The 26,806-nt window shown below is 33.4% G+C and overlaps 1 protein-coding gene across 1 annotated transcript in view; it reads right to left on the bottom strand.

Moving 5' to 3' along the window:
- Window positions 1–25,302, bottom strand: part of LOC106468273 (protein HGV2-like) — a 39,100-nt gene extending 13,798 nt beyond the window's left edge. Inside the window, exons 1-5 of the mRNA XM_013928692.2 lie at window positions 24,950–25,302; window positions 14,603–14,829; window positions 10,383–10,448; window positions 8,928–9,121; window positions 3,786–3,850 (exon numbers count right to left, since the gene is read on the bottom strand). Of these exons, the coding sequence (XP_013784146.1) occupies window positions 3,786–3,850; window positions 8,928–9,121; window positions 10,383–10,448; window positions 14,603–14,829; window positions 24,950–24,996 (599 nt within the window). The 5' untranslated portion in view covers window positions 24,997–25,302. The remainder of the gene's footprint in view (window positions 1–3,785; window positions 3,851–8,927; window positions 9,122–10,382; window positions 10,449–14,602; window positions 14,830–24,949) is intronic.
- Between the last annotated feature and the right edge of the window lie 1,504 nt (window positions 25,303–26,806).

The raw sequence follows: 26,806 nt of genomic DNA, 5'->3' as shown, positions 1-26,806 counted from the left end.
ACGTCAATGCAGCTCCTATCCCAGATCTGAACATAAGCTCCCTGTTATTACTTCCTCTTCACTTTTCCAGACAGTCCAATTAGCAGACCCAATAACTGGCCATTTTGTGGGGAGGAAGGGCAGGAGAGTGAGAAAGGAGGTGAATATTATTGAAAATACATTTTTGATATAGAAAATGTAAACTACCGAAACACATCAACCTCTTTTTACACTTTAGCTAAAATCCCACATTGACCAGATGGAGGGGCCAGTGAGGGCAAGATCCATACGGAAAGCACCTGCGTAGAAAAGAGGTGTGCAAAAATAAAATACAATAATAGCACACTAGTGGGCTTTGCACTACTTCTGAAACAGGTATGCTCTTCGCCTGAACAACAGAAATTCTAATTCCTGGGAGGTAAAGGTCGAACAGCCAAAGAGACAAAACCCTCACATCTTTAGAAGAACACAAATTTGTCCAAGCCCTAACCAGGAAGATGAGGTCCCATGTGTCATATTTGGAATTACAGGGCTGTGGACCCAAATCTAGATCCAAGGCATAGTGGCTAGGGCAGGAGGACTGCTTTGTATTTGATCTTGTTTAATAACGTTGTATTATTAGAATTCAACCTGAAAGTTACAGAATGTTGCATATTGAGCCACTGGGATTACAAAGAGAAGGCAAGCAAAACAAAAGTGGACAAACCTTCATCCTAACCTGAAGAAGCATAAAATGCAACAAACCAAACTCAGACTCACTCAACCTGAAGAAACAGAGATTAACCAGCCTGAGAGGCAAGGCAACACCTCCTGCCTCTGGTATTATGAGGAGGATGTGGAACAAACTACGTTCAGCCAACATCACAGGAGTTAATGTTCTGCGTGCAGAATTATGAGGAGTCAAGAACCCTCTTCCACGATCATCGAAATGAAGAGAATGACCAAAAAAGAAGGGCCACACTCAACTCGATAGCAAAGAGTCATCTCTGAACCAGAATAATGAGGAATAAAAAGTAGGGTTAAGTGTCATTGACATTCAAAAGCAAATAAAAAGAAGACACAGGTAAGTACTTTATTTCTTGTTTTTCATGTTTATTCTTAATTTTTTATTATAAAAGTAACTAAAATATAAAAATATGGATCTCTTTCGGTTAGTAAAGGTTAGATTAGGTAAAATAAATAATAATAATATAATAAAAATATTTTACGAGGCATGCATGTGAGCTGCATGGAGTATCTCATGGGTAATGCAATTCGATAGTTAACATGATCTCCACGTTCCCCCAAGTGATTTACAACTTATAATGATGCAAATTATACATGGCTCAAAGGGCAATAAAACAATAAAATTTAATTATAAATACATGTATACTAAGAGGTCAGTCAAATTGACCAACTTTATACAGTTAGGGTAGAGAAAATTACAGATAAAATATAAAGTTTTACTAAAAACAAACATTTGAAATGTATTTAGGAGGTTTTAGAGACTACACAAAAGAAATTTGAGATGAAGAAAAATATTTTTAATCTTAACATGAAAACCACTTTGCACAAGGACTATTCAAAACAAATATTCAATATATTCAAGGAAAAATCTTTTTTTTTAGTTTATTAAAAATACTTCACTAAAACATATGACTTTTGTATGTGAAAGACTTATAATGTTTACTGAAAGACTGCCACATAGTGTGAAGATATACACACTATATTAAAAGTAAGAAGTATCAAATCTATAAAGACTTTGAACAAGTACAAAGATGTCACATGGTCGGTCAAATGGACCTGCCCCATATTGAGAGAGGTGGATGATTAAATGGATAGCTTTGTGTTGCAAATGAAACAAAAAAAGGTTGCAACATTGAATAAAAAATAAAAATACACACAAAAGAAGTAAAGGAAAAAAAAACATGCTTTGTTTGGATTCTTGTAAGCCAATGTTATTCCTTTAGAACCTTGATTGTTGATATCATCTCTTATGTTACATGCATGTGTATTATTGTCACAGAGACAGAATTTGGCAGCATACCAGTCAATATGACATGTAGTATTACACCATGCAATACACAGTTTTAGGTTTTTTTTACAGTACATTTTTAAAGTCCCAAGTTAATTACAGTATTAGAAAAATGAAAAATAATGTTTTAAGAAAAAATAACTTTTGAAAATTGAGCATCTTGTATCAGTGTATTTTCTTTGTTTCACACAATATCCACAATTTCATACAGTTCACTGTTTGGCTTGACAACAAAATTATCAAGCTTGGCCCAAACGTTTCTAATTGGATTAGCCAAATTGCTATAAAATAAAAATATAAAAGGTCAAATCAGACACTGAGACTATGAGTGTGTTTTAAAAAGGTTTCTTGGAATTGAAAAGAGGTACTGTTGGTGCAGTATGTCAAAGTTCCAGGATTGTGTTAAGATTTAAGTTATTCGTAGTTTGGGTAGCATCTTCATTGAGTCCTTCCTATACAACAGGTAGAAAAGGTTGACAAGGATAAGAAGAAACATGTTTATGATGTACAAATTCACAAATTGATCATTTGATTATAGGTTCAAATCCTTCCTTTTTTCAACAAAAGTGGCAGAATTTATCACCAAACTTTCTTGCGAGGCACAGAATAGTATGAGCACGATTACCTAGGTGGTGAAAGGGGACAACCTATGACAATTGGTTAAAAGAGTGATTTCTAGTATATGAAACTTAGGTAGACCATAGAGTCATGGTGGTTTGATACTGTTGATTATTTTGTTGGATCCTTTAAAGAATAACAATATGAATTTCTCTCCTATTTCTTTAACAGAGCACATACAGCATTACAACATAACTATATAAGGAAACAATTATAAATTAGATACAACTTAAGGGAAAAAACTTAAAATCTGTGCTGTGATATCAATGAACACTTCCAGCATAAATCTAAATATATATATTTCTTTGGGATGCACAGGTACCCGGCCAGTATTAGGTTACTCGGTAATACTCAACTCCCGGCCAAGTGTCGAGGTTAGGCGTCTAAGCCCTAATCTTTGTGGCAACTGATGCGGTACTGAAAGTTAGTCAATAATTTATTTAGTTAAAAAAAGCAAAATATTCCAAGCAACAAATACTGACCACCCGCTGAAAGTCGGGAATTTAGAGAACAATAGGGGTTAATAACAGGCATGTTTTGAGAAGTGGATTTCTGGAGAAGGAGGGAATTTTGAGAACAATAGGGGTTAGGGTTTGAAAAGTTGGGGCAAGACATTGAAAGTTGAAAGTAAAACATGAATGTTCTGTTGGTGATTATTCAGTTATATGTAATAAACATCAGTTTTGTTTTTAGTTTTTGTGTATGTTTTGGGGGGGGGGAAGAGGGGAGAACTCAGTCTCAGTTGACACCCGGCCCCGCCTGAAGCTTAGTGACCAGGTACCTGGACCCAGTATTCGGCCAAATTTTACACACACACACACTCACTAAATGAAAAGGTGCATACATGTTCAATGCATAAACCTGGGAGGAAGTGGTGAGACAAAAGCAACATTTAACAGTTTTAATAAATGTTATTAACACAATTCAGTGTCACCAAAGAGAAAAATATAAATTGATGACATAAAAATATATAAAGGCACTAAAAATAAAAACTTTAGACAAGTCTCAAAAAAAAGAAACAATAACTAATACAAATGCATAATACTGCAATACTTATGGCAAGTGTAGAAATTTATTTCTCTATCTGTGAATTTAACAAAGCAAACTTTCTTCCAAGGTGATTAACTTGGAAACTGATGAATAGAAAAAGCATATAAATGTCTATTGGTAATACCTTTTGAAGATGAGCTTTGCCAATTCAAGAAATTCCCATGCTAACTGTAGATTAGAGATTTCATCCTAAAAATAAAAATATCTTTTATTAGATGGTGAGATTGAAGAGACAAATTTTAAAATAAAAATTGCATCAATATCTCCATTAGATGTTACACTTTGGCTAAAATGTATATTTAGAATTAACATAAATGTTATATGTAGGAAAGTTAACATTTTCCTACACTGAAAATGTATTTTTGATAGATACCTCTTCTCATATAATAGCATTTTTTGGCTTGTGCTGCCCTCTATTTGCATAATTTTCACTCAGCACTAGCCTTGAGGCTCCCACCTACCCTCACACGATTTCAAATGAGCATGCAACAACCCTCCACCAATAGGCGTGTGACACACCCTCCTAGCACAGCTGACTCCCTCTATATTGTAAGTATCTATCAGAAATGCATTTTCAGCATAGGAAAATGTTAATTTCTGATATACCATACCTCCGTTCACTTAATAGCTAGAATCCCACACTGAAACAGTGGAGAAACTGGTGCAAAAGTTATCTAGATGTGCATTCTTCGGCATGTGCCTGAAAAGAACCCATGTAGTGTGACACCCTAATGTATAGGATCATGCTCATGGGAGACTGTACCCCATCTGTACCAGGTATAGTCTTTGCCCATTGTCAAGATACATGTTGCCAAATCTGGCAAAAAAAAGATGAACGTCCAACCTGTAATTGGGCTCACCAGATAGTGTAGAATGGCAAGGGCACATCAGACCATATTTGCTCAGTCACCTCCACTCCAAAACCTGGCATTATTGGACATTTTTTTTTTTCATTTTGCAGTAGTAGAAGGAGCCCTTCCAAGCACATGTGAGGACTTATGTTGGCTGGTCCTACACCAATCCAAAACCAGACTGCCCAGTAACTTAGAGCCAGGCAGAAACAAAATGGGGGGAAAGTGAGCCAGAGTGGTGAAATTCATGTAATGGATTTGTCCAGCCCAAAACCAGATGGCATTGGGTATTTGTCTTCCTGTCCATGGTAGGAGGAGAGTACTCACCATCTACACCAACAGAACACCACCATCCTACTCTCAAATGGATGGAATTGGTCACATTCGGGAGGAAGCCTCCATGGCCCACCACCACAGTGGCTAAGAGCTGGTAAGTGGAAAGGATTCCTATATTCTACTGAGAGAAAGAGGGAGGGTAATAGAACAGTGGAAATCTGGAGGAACACAGCACCATAAGACAGTGCAATAGGTTACCATAAAAACCTTATTTAGAAAAGCAGGCCATTCCGAGTTAATTCAACTAGGAATGGAGGGATGGCAGCAATCTCAACACTGCTTTACTCATGACAGTCCATGAGTTGGTACAGTCTGGTGTGGGCCTTATTTATGAATCAAGATACCAGCAGTCTTGTGGAACATCCTATCTCTTCAGTGAGTATTATAGACTTGTATGACCATACGGTGCAGATTTATATTTAAGTGTACCTGGACAGGCACCACTTACCACAGAGCGAGATCCAAGAAAGGAGAAAGAAATAAAAAAAGTAAAAACTTGCCCTTTTCGAGTCAAAATGAGGTATGGAGAATGGCAACAGGTAGCAAGTGATAGCTAGATGAGGAGGAGATGGCCAAATGATGCAGATAGTGAGCAATAAACATGTGAGGCATAGTCCACATGCCCGCCTGAATAATCTCTTTCAATGGATGATGGAAATGAACAGCCAGGGAAAGGGCAAGATCTGGAGTACAAATGAGATGGACTAGAGGGAAACAGGAGTGAAAGTGATGTTTCCTTCACACGCTGATTATGATTGGGATGAAGGAGAACACAGGTATAGTGATAAAGAATACGGGAGATGTTGATAGCAAAAATATTGGATCTACAATGTGAACACACAAAGAGGAGTAAGAAATATGTCTTGAGAAAGAGGTGGTGCAAAAAGCTAGGCCAAAGGTTCAAAGGTTAAGGGCATGAAGGACAATGTTGAAATTCCAATCTGGAAGGGGGAACTGAGGTGGGGCAGATGAACCAAGCGAAAGGACAGAAGTGAGAAAAATGAAAGTAATTAGATGAGGCCACCCTATAGCCTGATATAGTAGAAACATATAAATCATTGTTGAAAAGCCAACTAAAACACTTGGTTGGGAAGATGTAAGGCCATAGCCCACAAACAAACAATGGAAAATGTACCATCGATGCTGGTAAACCATCAAAGAAGAGTGGATCAAGCAAGAATGTAGGAAAGCTATTCACATAGGGAGTCCAGATCACCTCACAAGGAACCAGACAAAATCCACACGTGAAGACAGAATGTGGCTATGGTGGGATGAAAGATAGAGGACAAGGGATTGGGAAAGTGGAAGAGATATGGGAGGAGATGATCGAAGGAGGTTCAACAGTAGAAACCAAGGTTGTGCAAACCAGAATGGGGAGATGAAGAGGACTCGACATGGAATGGTTTGTATACGAGAGAGAGAATGCAAGGAAAAAGACAGATGAGAGGATAAACATACAGGTAAAGATTTGTACAATCCTGACTGAATGCACCTATTGCTAAAGCCAAAGGATGTTAAACCAAAGACCAGAAGAGGGGAAGTCTTATGTTGAGCTGAATGGCCAATGCATCCTGAAAGGGGGTGGGGGGTACCCAGCTAGGAGCGTAACCAATGGAACACTTGAGGGGCAAAAAAAACACTCAGTCAGCAGAATTTTGGTAGGACAAGATAGCCAATTGCCACAAGATTCAGAGCACCCAGGAAGTGCCCAGCACTTGAAAGCAAAGCAAATGGGACCAGGTGTCCCCTTGATGATAGGTGTAAGAAACAATGGTCGATTTGTCAGAATGTATCATGACCAGGTGGCACCTTACCATTGGCAGAAAATGAACCAAAGCCCAAAAAACAGCTAGGAGTTTCAAAAGGTTGATACCTAGGGAAGATTTGACCATCGAAAGGCTGTCTCCTGAGAATCCAAATATGCTCCCCATCCCATACGAGAAACATCTGAAAAGAGATGCAAATCGGGACGGTGAGAAGACAGAAGAACACTCATCGAGGTGTTGTGTCTGTTGAGCCACCAGGCAAAGTCAACTTGTAGGGCAGTAGGGAGGAAGATGGAAGAATTCAAGGGATCCTAAACAAGATTCCATCAGTTGTGCTGCACCCACTGAAGGCAATGCATGTGTGTGTGTGCATGACCCCAAGGGATGAGAGATTCCATGGAAGCCCAGGTCCCCAAAAGAGAGAGAGAACCTCACATACAGGAAAGAAAAGGAGAAGATTTGGCTTTGGAAACTGAAAGCTCCATTGGCCTCAAATGAAGAAGAGAAAGCTGGGTCCTGCTGAGGTAGGTATTGAAAAACACCCTAGATAAATAAAATACTGGGTGGGGCAAGATGGTACTTCTCCAGTTTGACAAGCCATTCCGTATGAGCTGCCTCTTGTAGGAGGAAATGGGTATGGTTGTGAAAGGCTTGTTCGAAAGGAGCTAGTCATCCATATAATGGTGAAACCACAAACCTTGTTTGTGAATACGGTAGGCAAAGGCTCTGACCATGCAAGAGATGTATGGTATGGTGCTGATGCCAGACCGAATGGTGGGCAAAGGCTCTGACCATGCAACCGATGTATTGTGCTAATGCCAGACCGATTGGTGGGCAAAGGCTCTGACCATGCAACCGATGTATTGTGCCAATGCCAGACCGATTGGTGGGCAAAGGCTCTGACCATGCAACAGATGAATGGTGCCAATGCCAGACCAAATAGTGGACAAAAGCTCTCACCATGCAACAGATATATGGTGCCAATGCCAGACCAAATTAAAGAGCACAGAACTGAAGCACCCAACTCCTGTGAATAAACTAAAGGTTAATTCTGGATGCTGGAGAGATCAGGAAAGGAAAGTAAGCATCTGAGACATCAACCTTGGTCACCCATAGACCTGGAGTGAACAACCATCAGAGGGCAAAGAAAAACTTGATAGTAAACCATGGGAGGTCGGTAAGGCGGTTGAGGTTGGAGAGATCGATAACAAGATGCTAATCCTTGGACTTCTTGGGAAGAACTTAAAATCAGGAATAAAAGCCCAGAGAAGGGTGAAACACTTGTTCTATAGCATCTTTGTTCAAAAGATTTCAAACCACCTTGGAGGGATGCTGGCAAGAAAGTGAATAACATGGAGGGGAGAAAAGAAACAGGGAGTGGGAATAAAGGGGGAGGAGTGGAAAAATAAAGAGACAGTCCTTCTGTTAGAGCCTGAACAACCCAATTGTCTGTGGTGAAAGGGCATCACAGATGGAGCAAACCTGACCAACCAAGCCCCTATGGTGTTAGAACTCATTGGATATTCTCTGACAAAATTGGCATCAGAAAATGCAGTGATGGGCAATTTGGCAGCTTGCCACAGAAACCTGAGAAGGTGGCACCAATAGATGGGAAAATGCATGGGGATGAGACATGGGAACAGAAGAAGGGGAGGATTGTGTTCTACAGTATAGAGGGAGTTAACTAGCAAAGTGTGTCGCACTCCTATTGATGGTGGTTTTTTATGTATGCTACATCTCTGCTACACTACATGAAATCAAGTGAGAGAAGGCAGGAGCATCAAGGCTAGTGGCAAGCAAAAATTGAGCAAATAGACGGCAGCACAAGTCAAGAAAAGGTAGGTATCATAACGGAAATTATTTTTCACATAACAACAACTTTATATAACTACATCTTTCATTATATTTTTTATTCTAAATATGAGTTGATAGCATAATATATGGTTCTAATTACAACAACAAAATACACGTGAAAGTGATCATGTAACAACTTTTTAAAGCAAATAAGAACATAAAAGAAAAAAAGAACAGAATGACACTTATTTTTTCATGAATCAAAAAAATGATTGAAAAAAGGACAAAACTTAAATCAATATTCTTGCAATAAATTTTGTTTTAATCCTGTTATTTTAATCAGTTTTAATATACACATATAGAATGAAACACCAAAGATTTTTTTATACATAAATCTTTAAATATGGTGGCCAAACACAATATTTGCATCCCACTAATAACCTTTTGATACTGTGTTGTTTCAGAATGCCAAAATAGTTCACTATAGATATGTACACATATTATACATGCTTAACACACTTCTTCCTCATCTTTGTCTTTAGATCCTTCCCCCGATGAGGTACCAGGTTGTGGGTCCTCTGATATCCCACTTCCTCCTTCCTCCTCAGTTTTTTCTGCACTATCTTCTTTTTCTGTTATCTTACTCTTCTGTTCATCTTCTTCCAAATCTTCCTCTTCTGCCTCTTCATCTTGAGAATTTTCTTCTTCCTCTTCTAATCAAATTATGCAAAATGAAAAATGTACTCAAAAATATATTACTTATAGCAAACAATCTGCACAAAACTATGCGTGTTGGCTTTAAAAAGTTTTTTTCATGGCATAACACAAGTTGTTTTATTCTTAGTAAATCCAACATTTATTATTTTTATTAAATGCATAACTAGAAGAGCTTACATATAATAATAAAGAACAAATTAGCTTAAGCCAGGGACACAAGAACAGATTACAGTGTACATACTATAAAATCAACCCCCCCCCCCCCCCACGTAGCACAGCGGTATGTCTGTGGACCTACAACATTAAAAAGCGGGTTTTGATACCAGTGATGAGCAGAGCATCCATTGTGTAGCTCTGTGCTTAACTTCAAAACAAAAACTATAAAAACCATTACCAGTTATGTAACTAATTCATAAACCCCTAAATATTCAAAGTAAAATTAATTTTCATAATTCCAATAACCTAAAGTTACTTATTGCTTTGAACTTACACACAGCATAATATTTCCATCATTCTCAATCCTTTATGAAAATGCACTAATTTTTACACATTCAGGGACAACCAAGTGAATCGAACCATACGTACATAAGATAAAGTATTAATTAAAAAATTTCTTAGATAAAAGAAAACGATTTTAGCACAAAAATAATAATTTTAAGCTGGCTGGAGTTACTAGAATGTTAAATGATTGAAATAAAGAAAACTGAAAACACATCTAGTAACGATGCTAATGAGTGTTAAACTGATTGCAAATTCTCAAGCAGCATTACTATTAAGCACACCTAAATTAAATATATTGAAAAACAGAAGTGAAACAGACACGAAATACTTTGTTCTTAACCACATAAAAAAAATAATGTATTTTTATAAAAACACAAACACAAACACTTTAAAATAAAAACAATCTTTAAGGATGAGAGACTATGTCTGTCTAAAGACTGTTAGAAGTGTTCTGAATATATATAAAATGTAATATGGAATGTTTCATACTGACTAAATGAAATGTATGAAGCACAAAAAAGGATACTGATATTGAAGCATTTTGACATAACATTCCCTACCATCATGCAGTTTTATAATTGAAGTATATTTAAAGAAAGGGCTAACCTGTTAATGAAGCACTCTAAGCATTTTTACAAATTTTTTACTCTGCACATGTTAAACTGAAAGCAGATGCAAGGAAAATTATTTCATAATTTATTTCATAACTGAGGTATTTAAGTTGGCATTAATAATGAATATTAATGTTTAGCATACCAGTTACACTCTCTGGATTTTCAACTTGATCATCTTCTGATTCGTCATCTTCTTCTTCACTTGCAACTATTCAAGAAAAAAAAAAAAGAAAGATAAGATATGTTCCTTTTTTTAAAACTCATATCAATAAGTTGTTTGAAGTTTCATTAAAACTAATTCATTCACATGGTTCTTATGTATGTTTTTTTGGTAAATAAGATGCTATTATTTATCTTGCATCACAACTACCATTATGGATTTCTAGAACTTTAAGGGTTTGGGGGAAAATAATGCTTTTACTTGAGACCAGATCCATAGCCTAACTAAGTTGTAGGTTTGAGTGCTGCTGGTTTCAGTTTTCCACCTTTCACAGGATGGGATAACACACTTAAGATTTCTATAATTAATCCATTTGAAAATTGGTTCTTGAAAAAAATAAAGTAACAAATATTGTAAGCTTTAAAAGCCACCTAGCAAAAGTTAAATATTTTTGGTCCATATCCTTTTGAATTGAAGAATCAATCTCCTCATAATCATCTCCTTTCAGCATTTTACAATCATAAGTGTATTTAAAAATTTTACAGTTCAAGTAGCTTTCCAATATTTCATTTTCAATAAAAAAAAGTCTCATCACATAAACGTTGTAATTCAGAAACTTATGATTATTATTCAAGTTTATTTTTCACTGAGGAAGCCTAGTTATAAATAAGGAGCAAGAACTCTCTCTCAGACACTCAACCATCCACTTACAAAAGCCATTAATTACAGTTACTGTCAGAGAAGGGGACATATTTTTTTGTCTGGGTAAAGCATTTTGTACATCAACTAAGCCTGTATTTCAGACCTGTTTATGAAATCATTTAACAAAAAGAATATGTCCATGATTTTGTGAAACACTAAAATGAAAGAACTATGCTATCAAGAAAACAGTTTACTGGTGATAACAGAGATTAATAAAAAAGAAAAAAAATCTTATCAACATGGTAAAACTCCTAGTCCTAATGTGATGCAACATAAAACTTTAAAGAAACAGAGAAATAAAACGATTGTTGGGATGTTAATGACTTTTGAGACTCATTAAACAATGAGGGAATTCCATCCAATCTACAAAAAAAAAGTTTGAAAAAGATACTGAAAAACTAGACATAGTGTGTTGACTTCTTTTTTCATAAAATGATTGAATATATTGTTATCTTTATTTGGATTATCATCTTTAAAGGGTATTTAGCATGAATTTAAGGAGTGTTCTTAGTACAGTGAACTCTGACATGTTTACAGCCTTTTTAAAATAGATATCACTGTGTATGTTATCTTTCAGAAAACACCAATAACATACTGAACAAAACTTAATGGTTATGTAAGATTCTCAAGAAGTAAATGAAAATAATAAACACTGTACTAAAATTTTGGTTATGTTGTATAAAACAAAATTTTAATTTAAAATGAATATGAAATTTACTAAGTTTACCAAGTTGATTCCCAGTTTGCCCCTGAAGAAGAAAGGTCCACTTTTCAAAAGTGCTTGGGTTATTTCGTTTTTATAATTTCGTATGCAATTTATTGAATGTATTAATGTGCCTTGAAGAGTTTAAGATCTTGTTTAGGGGCTTTTGTTGCTAATTGCAAATTTTATTGATGACAACTTGATCTCTTTGTGCTGATGAAATTAGGTTTCTTTTAAATAACTGGATCACATATATTTCAACATTAATAAGTTTAAAGTAAAGTACTTAAACATACAAACTCAGAATTGATTTAATTTTGTTAGAAAAATAGATGTAATATAAAAAAACAAGGAGTTGAGTAGGTAATGGGAAAATGTCTGAAACCTGTGAGTACCAAGGTTTTAACAAAGTAATAAACTCATCTACAGTTACTTTAAGTTTTAAAAGCAAGAAATTGTTCCCAATGATTTCTCTAGTCTTATTTTAAACACATACCTCCTAAATTTAATGTCAAACAACATAACAAATTAAGTCAATTTATTTTGTAAAATGAATCTTTTGAGAATTATACTTTTCTTAAAAGTTTGAAAATCATTATGGAATTAATAAGAACATTAGAAAGTTTATTTATGGTAAAGCTATTAAGGCTATCTGCTACCATCCATAATATTGAACAGTTGAATAATAAATAGTGGGATTCACCATTACATTACAATTCCTTCATAGCTGAGAAAGTGATTATTTTCTACAATAGGTTTTGATCTTAAGACAAGCAGAGACAAGTACTCTAACCATCAGGACAAAACTAGAGCATATACTCAGATAATGTAGTATTATTACAGAATTGAGGGAAAACAAGACAATTGTACATTTCACAAATACACCATTTAGTCACAAACATGGTGAAGGAATCTTGTACCTGATAATGCCTCTTCTGGCAAATAAACAATGTATTTGTTAAACATACAGTTGTTTTTCCTCAATTCTGTAATTATGGCATTTCACCAAGTACGGACAGTTTCAAGTATCAATTATTATGCAGCAACACTGTTTAATTTCTATGTGGTAGCCACGGAAAAATGTCTTACTTTTACAATGATATGCACTAACTTTATAAAAGTTATCTGTGTAGTACTGTAAACAAAGCTTCAGTATCATTTACAGGAAAGAAGAAAGACTTCCACTATAATAATTTAGTGCTTTGGGTTCATCAATGTCAACCATATGTCCTAAAGTAATCTGAATATAAAATCAAAGTTCAGATAATGTTAATATTATATATATAAGTTTTAATCATTACAGCTTTACCTTATAAAGTGTCAGATCCATCAGAAAATAAGTAATAAGCAAACCCATAGTCTAACAAGATAGCATTAGTTTTATTGCAGGTTAAAACTTTTTAAATTCTCAACTGGGAGACATGGTCTAATGACAGACTTAAATCATCTCTATTGGCTAATTCACTCCTTTTTTGCGAAACTCCCGTGGCTTTTGGATACACGGGTTCAGGGCTTTTAAGGTGATGCTAATTAGAGTGATGCAATATTTTTCATGTTGAATAACAAACACTTGGTAATCTGAACTAGTAGGTCTTGTTACATCTGCATTTTAGAAACACAGTGCTGTTATTCTTTGCATTTTATTAACATTTTCTGTGTATATAATGCAGAATTCTGCATAAATGCCACCTCTGTGTTCCTTAGTATAAGACACTAATTAAATCCTTAGGCATAGCACTGTGTACTGTTCTGGTATTCAGACTATAAAAAGGATGCCAATCTGCTAGAAATGGTACAATGAAATGTTACTAAAGTGATGACAAATTGCAAAAACTGGATGACAAGGTGGACTTGGAGAGGATGCATTTGCTTTACATGAAGCAAGGGAAAAATTAGATATTATGTGAATCAAATTTGCTGCTTGGATAAACTACCTGTTGAACATCTTGATAATATTTGTAATGGTAACTTGAATGTCATGGGTAATAAGTGTTGGAAAGCTATAACTAAGACATGTCTTAAGTTACCATTTTTAACTAGTAGTTGCTCACCTTTTGGCCAAAAATAGTTTAAAATTTCCTGAATGTTTATAATGTAACCTAGTATGAGTAACATTTTGCATAAAGTCTTGTTCAATAACTGAGTATTGTTACAAGTTCTGACATTTGTAATTACACAAGTATAATTGCATTGTAAGTTGTACTTAATGGGTGATGTCCTGTATCTTACAAATAAATATTTTATTCCTTCTTTAACTGTATAGATATACTCAACAACCGCGATACTTCAGTAACATGTCATGGTGTTGTCTATGTTTGCCTACATTGTAGAAGGAACTTCACAGTGCTTAAAGAGCAAGTAACATGAAATTGGTAGTATGATGCATTAAGAAATACAAGGGCTGCATAATTTTATCTCAATAAAAATTTTAATCTAATAACTCAAGAATGAAGTATTAGTAGTAAACTTGTGGATAAGGCTGAACAGTTGGACTTGTTTCTTCATATGCTCAAGCCTTTAAAGGTTGAACAGTACTTAAAATTCCATTTTTTTTTCCCTGCTGCAGTACTAGTTGATGGAATAATGATTTGGTGTGCACCAATAATTAAAACTCTAAGATTTTGTCTGGTAGGCATATGAATGTCAATGGTTACATTAAAAGAGGTAATGCTGGTTTTTGTCATCCAGTGATTAGCAGTGAACTCAATGAGCCAAACAGCCTTGAGGTACCTTTTTCATCTTTATGTTAATTGATGTGTGATACTCCACCCAATAAGCTGGAAACCCAAACACTTACCCCCTTGAAGTGCATTCCCTAGGACACCCATTTCAAGTCTTGCTAATTCCAAAAGAGCTTTTCCATAGAAAAAATATGCCTCTCCACATTCATTGGCTGTTTCTCCATATTTTTCTGCAAACAACTTGCATGACTCTTGAAAGCTAGAGACAGCTGATGGATAATCTTGTACAAGGAGGTGCCTTTTACCTTGGAAAAGGTAATTTACAGCTTCACCAGCAAGATTTCTTTAAATGGGAGAGATAAAAGACATGATTTACTTATAAAAGGAGTTGCTTTTTTTTCTTTCTGAAAGGTGCATAAAACATATCTGCAAAAAACAAAACAAAGTATTTTTATAGCATTTAAATAACTTGTGAAAACTGGAAAATTATAAATATTTAACAGAATTAAATACAGATATAAATCATAAAATTTATTTTACAATGTTGATTCAGAAAAAGATTATTTGTCATATTGCTGAAGTCAATCTCTAACAGTAACTGTATTTCATTAAACTTCAATAACATTCAGCTTCAAATCAGGTAAAGATTTAAAAAAAGAAGAAAATCATCAGGATCAAATTCATTCCTCCATTTAGGTTTTCCCTTTATTACCCACAGCCTTTTATGCATTTGGAAGCTTGATTTTTTTAAGGCCTCAGCTTGTTATTATTTCATCCAGTATATATTTGTCTTTGAACATGTTCTTACTTAAGCTTTTTTCACTACTGTTAATAGTAGACAAGTGTGGATGACATGGCCTTTCACCCGTGATCTGTCTGGAAAGGGTTAATCTATCCTTGTATAAGAACCTTTCCATTCAGGGTATTGCCTTAGTAGCTCTTTTCTGAACTTTTCCCAGCAATTCAATGTCCTAACTAAAGTAAGAAACCCAAGACTGAACACAGTACTCAAATGTGGTCTAACCAGTGACCTACACAATGAAATAACTTTTTATACTTATATTAAATATTTCCTATAGATGCAATCCTAATTGCCCTAAACTAGCAACAGTAAACTGCTTGGATGGAGTAAGAGACTGATCTACCTAAACACTAAGATCCTTTTCTTCCATGACACTTAAGATTCTTCCCAAGAAAATTATAATCAAAATTACGATAACCCATGTACATTAAAATGAAAAGCCATCTGCCATTTATTCACCCAACTCACCAAATCCTTTTGTAAAACAGCAGCATTACTTCACAGCCAACAACTTTAGTTAGGACATTGAATTGCTGGAAAAATTTCAGAAAAGAGCTACTAGGACAATAGCCTAAACAAAAAAGTTCTTATACAAGAATATGTTTTACTTTTGTTATCCATGACCCCCTTTAATAAATATGGGGTCTTGCACCCCCCCTAATTTTTTAATTGAGTGAAAGAGTGAGTTAAGTGACAAGTTGTAATACACAGATAAACATTCAAATGTGTTGTAATAATCACTTATTATTTTCATTAATAAAAAATATATTAAAACAATTTTGCATTATTGCACTATTGACTCTACCTTCACTGCTCGAGCCCAGGTAAAGGCGTGCACCCCAAACTTTGGAAAACAATGTATTATGTTATTAAATTCCAACCAGAGCAAGCTATGTACTTGCTGTGAAACTAAAAATCAATCTGATAATCAGCATAGCTAATTAAATACACCCTTCTAATGTTTCTATGTATATAAAGAACAATTGGGTACCTTCACTGTCAATTTTTATAGCTAAAAACCCAATAATATCTCATGATTTGTCAAGTATTGGAGTTCTATGTTAGTCCTAAGTACATATATTATGCTATCAATGCAAAAGAACCTTTGTAATAAAATTATACTAATAAAAATTAATAAACTTAAAGTAATTACATTCAATAAACTAAATAGTATGATAAATACTATTAATGAAAGTAACAATATATGAATAATATATCATAACTTACTTATGAAACATAGACTATCTGTTACCTTGAAACATTTTTTTAAAGTTTCTTGAAAAAACATAACCTTAGTATAACATGCCTATTTTTTCTCCATTTATCCCTAACATATCTCTCTACCAAAGAAAACTCCTTAACCACTATTACTGAGTAACAAATTTATGATGATACGCTACTGTTTAAACTGTTTTGAGTTAGTAGCACTAACTTTCATACAGTACAACCAAAGACTAATGCTTTCAAAGATACAACACTGCATCATGAACATATGTCTCTTTACTCAGGTAAGAAACCAACCTCTGACATCATGTATAGTTATGTTCAGTGCAGTATTTTAAATCAATAACAGATAAGGTTCTACAAGTCCTTCTATTAAAGAGTTAAAATACTTTTGTATATGTATACAGGATCTAGTCTTAATTTAATGATTAATATCATATCCAGATTTTACTTCCGAAACGAAATGATGACCTGAAGATTCATGCTTACTATCATACAAACATAACTGCTATCATTATATTTTTGTAAAGATGATGCTGTACAAGTTATAAATTTAAGATTGTAAAAAAAAAAAAATCATACATTTTCAGTTGAGGTAGTTTAACTTCTCTAACAGGTGGTTAGTCAGTGGAGCAGATTTCAATCTAGGACAGTAGAGACAACACATTGCAGAAGCAGACATGGTTTGAAGGGCTCAACCCCTCACCCACCCATAGATAATTCATTGCAACATATTATCTTAAATAAACAAGGGTTAAAATTAGTAAAACAAAAAACAACAACAATTATAATTATTATTACTTAGAAGGTACAAATGATGGTGTGTACTTTAAAATGCCTACAAAAATTTTAGGTCAGTTACTTTCCAACTGTATGTTTCTGGTAGTGGTAAAAGATACCAATATTTTGCTCAATGATATTACTACCAATTTAGTATCATACTTGATATTGCTACAATACCACCAGAAAAGAAACATTGGAAGAACATTGATAATAAAAAACATACTAGGAGCTCCTATTATTTGTAACACTTCTATTCATGTGACTCTTTTGCACAGTATTCCATTATGACTATCATAAAATGCAGATTTGTTATAATTAGCTCCTTGTTTGTTGCTGCAAAAGGTAACAGCATTGCACTTCTAACAAATCCAATTGTATCAAATTACAATGTACTTTTTATATAATGCAATTTGAAAAATGTTTCACTGCTCCAAACATTACACTTTCATTATGACACACCCATAAGCTAACAATTTGTTACAATAAAACTACTGTTAATGTTATTCGGTAAGAGTCTGGGTTACCTTATTATTTATTTGGTTTTAAACTTTGCAAGGTAAAGCTATAATAACTAAAACTTTTATATTATTGAATATATAAAAATGATTTCAGCTTTTGACTTATTAAGGTTAGTTTATGACTATATGGTCTACACGATTAATCCAAAATACTACACTATTATAGTGGAAGTCTCTTCTATGTAAAAAATACAAAACATATGGTTTAGTGTTACACAGCTAACTTTTTAAAAAGTGGTCATGTATCATACCATTATCATAAAAATAAAACATTACAGCTGCTAGCATGGAAAAAAAGTTAAACACTGTTAACAAAGCTGAGGAATTCAACAGAATAATTTATTACCTATGAGCAACAATTACTTAGATTAGTGTCGTGTAAATTAATTAATTAATCAAAATTAGTGTTTTCAATTATTATTGTTTCCTATTATTTCAACAATCATTTACTTGAAAATACAATTATATCAGCTGTCATAAAAATAATCAACTAATCGAAACTAACCTTCCAATTATTACAATTTTTTATCAATCCAGCCATCCAAGTAATCAAAATATTGTTATTATGTTTGTTTCTAAATGAAAATCTACATAATAGGTTATCTGTGCTCTGCCCAATTTTAGTCAGATAAGTTAATTCTTATTTACTTCAAGTTTGTTCAACTTCGATGATTCAAGTGGAAGCTTGTGATTCGAGTCTCGGATAGGATTTCCATTACCAACAAACTTACTCACTGTGTCTTTATTTTGGCAAAGCTACAAAGCCTTTCTACCAGTATCATTAATACTGAGCTGATGATCAGAGAAAGGCAACTAGCAGGCAGCACCAACTTTTGTTTTAATTATGTATCTACCATGATTTGAGGAATACTATACTAATCAATAAATGGGGATGTTGATTAAACAAAATACCATCAATTGCCCAGTTCTAGTTTCTAACACAAGAAGCCTATATTATCTGAATAGTCTTTCTAGTTTTATTCTTATTCTTTCCCTAATGATTTCCAAACTCTGCAAGATAATTACAATTATCAAATTTAGGTTACTTGATGAACACCCAGAATACATCTTTGTTGTTGTTTTTACTAAGGCTAAGTATGTTTTTGCCTATTAAAAACACGAGTTATGATTATGCATTTTCCTATTTGATTACAAAGCATTTAAGTAACTGTGAAGTTATAGATACAACACTGAAGCCTCTAACAATGTCATACTCATGCTTATGAACATGTAAAACAGTAATGAGTTGTTTGGAATAAAATGTCTGAAAAGGTGAATGATAAGTGAATATATTTTTCATTGATTCTAAACATTCAACAGTGCAAGAGTTTAAAGTATACCTCTGAGTTATCATTATTGCACATACTACTATGTATGTGCATTATGATTGGGCATTAGGCATAAATTACTATAGGTGATGCATTATTGCTTTCGTGTTAACTTACATTAGAAAATAACTACTTTAATACAGTACGTAAAAATCTAGGCATTATCATTGAAGAAATAATTTTAAGAAACAATTTTAAAATGGCTAATGTGACCTCTAATCATGGCAGTATTATTTCCAACTTAGTACCATGGCTCCCAAAGTGCACAATACTAGAAACACAACATTTTGATATACCAGTACTACTACTCATCACAAGTTTCTGGTATACCAAATTATTGTAAAGCATGCCGTAATTTGTTGAGTGTGAAAAAAAAACTATGCTATTTAAATATAGTGTATCTAATATTTTTGAGTGTGATGAGGCTGTGTGGAGGTATTCAGATGTATGTACCATTTGTTTTGTGTGCTATATGAGAAGGAGAGTTTGTGTACTGTATTCCACGATTAAGGTGATTTTATATAGGTAGTAAATAAATTAATCAAACATTCTTGCTTCCTATCATTTTCATGATTCTAAATGTGCATAATGCATTGACAGATGGGTTTCTGCAACCCTCTGGAAGGAGCTTACAGCACTACCTTAAGACTCCCTAGCTGGAATAGAGAAGAAACTCTCTCCCATTTCCAACCCTTTCCATGCCTTTGTCACTCAGTTCCCAAATAAGCTAATAACAATTCTATTAAAACCCCTGGCCAAAATTTTGGATCCACCACTGCTACAGCTTCACAATAGTTTAGAAAAAAAGAGCTAATAAATATTTGGGGAAACAACATTGGATTTAGTGAACAGTTTTCTGTGCATTAAATAATGTTGGTAGTCTGGACACCCTTGACAGGATAAAAGGCCCCTCAATGTCCCGTAATTTATAACAATGATTTATACAGTTTGGTTGTGGTCAAATAATTTTAGTTGTTAATCACTAAAAGAAAGAAATCTATTGATGATAAATTTCATGGGAATAGAACGAAGTAAGGCAATTGAAATTTCAGCTAAAAAGTCATTTTGATATACGAACTAAAATATTTATATTATATAAAGTCAATTTTCTTCCAAAAGAATTCTAATGGTATCATCTGAGAGTAAAACATTAACTGAAATATACACCATTCTACACTCCAACACTTAAACACAACTTATGAGGATGTGCAATATCTAATGGATTGAGTTAGTTTATGGGTACAAAGCAAACAGTTTTTAATTCATGGGTGAATCACAATGGAGTAATGAATGTTACAAGTGGTGTATGTAAAGGTTCTGTGCTAGGTCCTTTGTTTTTTTCACTTGCATTAATAGCATTAATAAAGGAATAACCACAAAATCTAAGTTTACAGATTATATTAATGGATATTTCAAATTGGATAGAAGATGCTTAGGAACACGCTAATTATTCTTATACTAAGGATATACAACAATAGCCTTACTGGGGAAAAATAATTGAAGTTAACCCCCAGTGTACAATTAGGTAAAAGTCTGTGTCACATCCTTTTTACAGTTACATTAAATTTTAATTAAACTATTTTATTATCAAGTTATGCCAGTAAACTTGTCATCAAAATGTAGTTATTAAACCAATTTTTCAAATAAGTTTTAATTTCTAAATTTCAAAAGGAAATATTTAATTCTCAATCTCCATTTTCTCTATCATGTGACGCTTGTTCACTTCCAGTTACACATTTTACACAATCTTTTCACCCCTATTTGAACTTCCGAGTTTTAATTCATATTGCAAACTCACAGATATTGCTGTGATATACTTTATAGCCTACAATCATCTTGTTTCATTTAGATACAAACTAGAAAGTCTAACACACATTTCACATCCTCTTATCATATACTGTCTTTCAAAAAAAAAGTCAATAATTATCTTTTATATTAGTTGTCACAGCATTTATTACCAACAGAAAAGGAAGTAGCTTGTTTGCACAATAGCTTTTGAATTATTTGGCATATGATTCAAAGTTGCTACCTCTGAGTTCAGCTCAACCAGTTAAAGAGTTATTTTAATGTACTTATAGCTTAGTTAAAATGCCACTTAAATCATAATAGTTATAGAACATTTTATGCTTTGTGCATGTTATTTTTTTGTTCAAGCAAAAATTAAGGTTAACTTTCATTGACTGCAAAAAAGAACACGACTCACACATTATTACTAAATTTCTTTTACTACACACACACACACACACACATATATATATATATATATATGGTACTTTTCTGTTATACCACCACAACTGTCACTGTTAAGCCTAACATTTTAGAAACATTTATGTTAGTTTTTTTATCCCTAGTTTGTCTTCACACTAAAGTAATAAAGTTTATCTTTAATTATACAGAACTTAGAAACAGAACTTTATTACAAGTGACAATAACTAGTCTTTGATGTATACATAATGTTAATAATACAAAGTATTTAGCATGATTTATATTATAACCATCCTATATCTACAAGCTGAATATAAACTAATGGATTCAAGTTCAAGTAAACAATAAATTAGTTTTTGGTTGTATTTATTTAATAAACAACATATTTAACCTGTATTATGATTTAATTTTGTGTGGAGACAAACTGGTGATTAAAAAAACTAATATAATTGGTTCTTAAACATACGGGTAACAATTACGGGGGTATAATGGAAAAGTACCTTTTTTTTTATTCTTATAAAAGTAATCAAAATATAACAATTAGAAACTCATTAAGCTAGGTAAGAAAAAAAACAACATTTATCAGCAAGATATGCATGTGAGCAGCACATGCATTACATGATTTAATACTTTATTGTAACATAAGCTATTTGCTGGCCAGGTGTTTATAGCTTTGCTATGCATGTTTAGCAGTTAGACATGGTTCAAAAAGCAATAAAACTAAATTAAGTAAAAATATGTAAAAACTTCTACAAAAGTCTGAAGCTTTTTAGGATGGATAACTTGTTTTTTTGTTACAATATATAGTCATTCTAGAAAGAAAAAAGTATAATTTAGATTTATTTCATTTTTTTTATGGTGGTTACAAGGTAGGTAAAATGGACTGGGATGATTAAGGGAGAAATAATTACAGATAAGATATAAAGTTTTACTTAAAAAACTACTGATACTCATATAGGAGGTTCTAAAGGCTATGCAAACAAAATTTGAAAACTGTAAGATGAAAAAATGTGTTTTGTTTTTAACATATAAAAACCTTGAACTCAGACTAGTCAGAATCAGTCAGACTATGAATCCATAAATGCACAGACAAATCTTTAGTAAAAATAATTAATTAAAAAATGTGATATTTTGTGTACAAAAGACTTGTAATGTTTACTAAAAGCTTGCAAAATTTCATGAAGATACACATAAATGTTATAGTATATGTAGTTTCATGGTTACATGATGATTAAAAGATTGGGCAAAATGATTGACCCAAGTTGGTGAGGAAAAATAGCTTGGAATAGGTATTACAAAATCTCTAAGGCCAGGGATGGCAAACCAATGGCATGCGAGAAAATTTTCTTGCTATGCGGAATTCACTGCTGTCCCAAGTTTTTTGTTACCCGACCAATATATATCTGAAGGTGTAGAGATTGTGTATTATATAATTAATTAATTATATAATATAATAATTATATATAAAATATTTATAATACATATAATTAATAATAATAACAGTAATTTTGCTGCTCAAAACTTCCATGGGCATGTGAAAGAAGTTTTCCAAAAATTATCGACAATTTGGGCACATGCTCTCAAAAAGGTTCGCCAGTGCTGTCTAATGCCTTGTACATAATATAAGTTGACTAGTAAACACAAACAGGATTTTAGGTTGTATACACAAACATACTTAGTATAAGTCAAAGATGGTCATGAGTTCACTTTATAAGGTGCTATTGCTAATGGTAGGGCAAACTGGATTTTTGGTTGTATCTACAGAAATATTGAATATAAGTCTAAAGATGTTATAATTTCATTGTATAGGTCACTGGTTAGGCCACATTTGGAGTATTGTGTTCAGCCTTGGGCTCCTTACCTTAGGAAGGACATTTAATTGTTGGAAAGGGTTCAGAGGAAGGTTATCAGAATGGTGCCTGAAATGAAGGGGTTGTCATACGAGGAGAGGTTGAAATCTCTCAAACTGTTTTCTCTTTAAAACAGAAGTTAGAGGGGATTTGATTGAGGTGTTTAAAATTGTAACTTAATGTAAAGGGAATTGATAGTGATGATGCATCATCTTTTTTTTCATACTTAACACTGAGAATAGTAGGACTAGGGGACACAAATATAAATTTTTACAGGGTAGGAGTCATCTTCAGCTAAAACAGTTTTATATTTGTAATGGTGGCTGGCCTTTAGAATGGGTTGCCTTGAGATGTGGAATCAGTAAATTTAAGCAAGTTTAAGAGAAATTTTGACAAGTATATGAATGATAGGGGTGGGCTTTATGTTTTTGTTGTTTTTAATTAATATATTAATAGTTTTAGTTTAGTTTAGAGGATGGGACAGCCAAGATGAACAAACGGGTCCCATGTTGTCCCAAAACATTATGATGCATGAAAACAATCAACTAAACAAAATTAGTTTACAATTGTTACTATTTTTAGTTATTCCAACTACCCAAGCCTCATGGGAAAATAATAAATCAATTGAATATACGTGATTAACAAGTCCATCAATTAATCTTATAGGTAATTCCACTAATTTCCCAGCTCTAATGATGATATTGATAATTCTCAAATTATGTTGCCACATGTACATAATAACAAATGCTTATCTTTCAACAAGACAACAAATATGCTTCACAAGAGATGCAAATGCTGCTACATACCTGCCTTTTAAGTACATAAAGGTAGTAGCAAGATGCCAAAGTAATTCAAGTTTTCAATGAGTCAACTTTAAATGGCTATAGCAAAGATAGTCTGGGGTGATAAAATTTACATGGATGCTATAATCACTCTGCTATTTAGATATGACTAATCCTCCAATTATTGACTTTATATACTATTCACTACTTTGTGGAGTCAACATGTTGACTATATATATATATTTATGTCTTTGTCTTCTTTCATTTTAAAAAATTGGCTCATACAAAAATGTATAAAATACATAAGGAACCCTACTGCTGTAGTAATAATTTAACAAAATAAATTGTGACATTGGTGGTATTTTTCATCACATTTTTTTGCCACTCAAATATTATTACACAATCTAGTGCATGAACAGTTTACAAAAATGTATTTAAAAAGTCAAAAAGAGTTCATACCGGTAATTCTACTTTCCACTACTGTGTATTAGGGTTCAATTTAAAGCACCTTTGGATTCTCTAAACTTGTCTAAGATTAATAAGAACACAGTCACATTTTGTTACACATTACTAAACTGTTACTATTACAGGAAGTTAACAATATCTAACAGTTGTTGTTCATGAAAACTGATGATATATAAAATGCCTAGACCGTTATTATGTCTGTCGTATTCTAACCTGTCCGATGAGCCTTGAAATTTTACTTTTCTTTTAGTCTGCTCTAAATTAAATTACTTCGAAGTTCGAGTTTGATTCAAATTCATCGCAAAAAATTAAATGTGTAACAGAGTAAGTAATCACAATATTTAAATGCACGCAAGATACATAGAAAAAGAATACGAGAAAAGAAGCCCAATATATCGGGTATGGTAATATTATTAATTACTGAATATAAATAATAATTTCTACGACAGTTACTGTTAGTGTCATAAGTTAGGCTTAACGAAATTCTTCACAATCACCTCCATTACCTTTCTCCTTTGTTAGGACTAGGACTCGCAACGTTGGTAGTCATCATAAAATTTTTCACTTATTTGTACAAACTGTTCTTATAGCCCAAATCAGTATTTTTCAATGATTAATTTCAGCAATGTGTTTGAATAATTCAAGAAAACTAGTTCCTTTATGCCTTTACTTTACGGAAATTCGCGCGTTTTTAAATTTTATGACGTATGCCATCACAATATAACGTTTTAGTTTTAGCTATTAGTATTATGCAGGCACTGAAACAAGTAAAAAAATCTTCTATTTAAAAGACAAAAGATAAAATGGAAAAGGTCGCAGTTAATTGGTAGAAAAAAGAATTGTGTTTAAATGTTTCTTAAATATAAGGATATATAAAATTACAAACAAATAAGATATTATATTCTGAGTATAGAGGGCACACCACTCTAGGTGTTTCATACCACACCACGCTGAATTTCTTTACGTGTTCTCTTTCATTGTTTGAAATTTTCCTATTATGAGTTTATTTTACAATTGAAATAATAATAACTGCGAGAAACGTTTTAGTGATGTTAAGTACATTGTAAAATAACAAGAGATCGCTACATTAATAACAAACATGGATGTCTGCAGTGTCCTTAAATCATTATAGAACACTAGCCTTATCTTCTAACATAGAAGTGGTCTAAACATTTTAAACTTGCCTACCAATGATTCGGCGGTAAGCCTGACAGCCTATAACACTAAAAACCGGATTTCAATACCCGTGGTGGGCGCAACACAGACAGCCCATCACCGAACATATTCGCCCTTACAGCCGTGAAGACGTTACAACGTGACGACTAATCCCACTATACATTGATAAAGTGTTGGCAATAGATGGTGTTAACTAACTGTCTATTACTTAAGGACAGCTAGCACAGATATCCCTGGAGCAGCTTTGCCGAAAATTCAACAAACAAACAAAGCCATTTAAACCTTATTTTGCTCATCTTACAAAGAAATGTTAGTTTTAACGATACAAAAAAGAAGTACTGGGATATTTTTACTTGCTAAAAGACGTTAAACTCTACATTTACTGAAAATGCGAAAACTTTGTTTGCGATGCAGTCATAATATTCACGGATTCTATAAAGTAATTACCCGAAGATATTTCAATAGAGATACAAAATATTAAATAGAGAGTCCGTTTATTAGCTCCAAATTATTATTGTTACGACAGCGGAGGTCACGTGACTCTAGTAACACGCCATGCGCTTATAGAACGTTCGTGTCCCTTCCTGAAGTGTCGAGAGATTACTAGATATGCGGTATTCTTGTATATATAAGACCGGTAAGAAGTGACGGCAACGATGTAATGTAGTTGAATTGCAGACACAGATAGAGACGGAAAGTTGGGTCGAGCGCGTGTGTCGTTCGTTGTGAATTATAGCGTTTGTTTGAATTATAGCGTGACCGTGGAAATTAAGTGAATTTCAAAGTTGTATTGAGAAAGAATAAACTAGTTTTCTTTAAGAAAGGACTTGTATCGTTAAAGTTTCTTTGGAAAGCATTTTTACGGAAAATTTACAAACGACCAGAGACGTAACACTATAGACTTGTGAGACGTTAATCTCGTGGATAAGCATTAAACAATAGTTGGTCGAAGAATCAAAGTCAATAACATTGGAGTAATATTGATTATTAATTTAACTAATCCCACTGAAGAGCATTGTTGTAACTTGTAAAGGGTTACCTACAATGAGGTACATTAAGATTCGGTTTTTAAGTGTGTGATACCTAGGTGCCATAGCTAACTCTCTTTATAATTTAGAATATTGTTACGTCTCCGTTTGTTAATTGATTTTTCCGTAACTTCGTTCCAACGAAACTTTAACGACACA

This window comes from Limulus polyphemus, unplaced genomic scaffold, assembly GCF_000517525.1.
Source record: "Limulus polyphemus unplaced genomic scaffold, Limulus_polyphemus-2.1.2 Scaffold2944, whole genome shotgun sequence".
Classification (NCBI taxonomy): domain Eukaryota; kingdom Metazoa; phylum Arthropoda; class Merostomata; order Xiphosura; family Limulidae; genus Limulus; species Limulus polyphemus.
The sequence above is the reverse complement of the archived record's forward strand: the minus strand, read 5'-3'. Positions and strand labels throughout refer to the sequence as shown.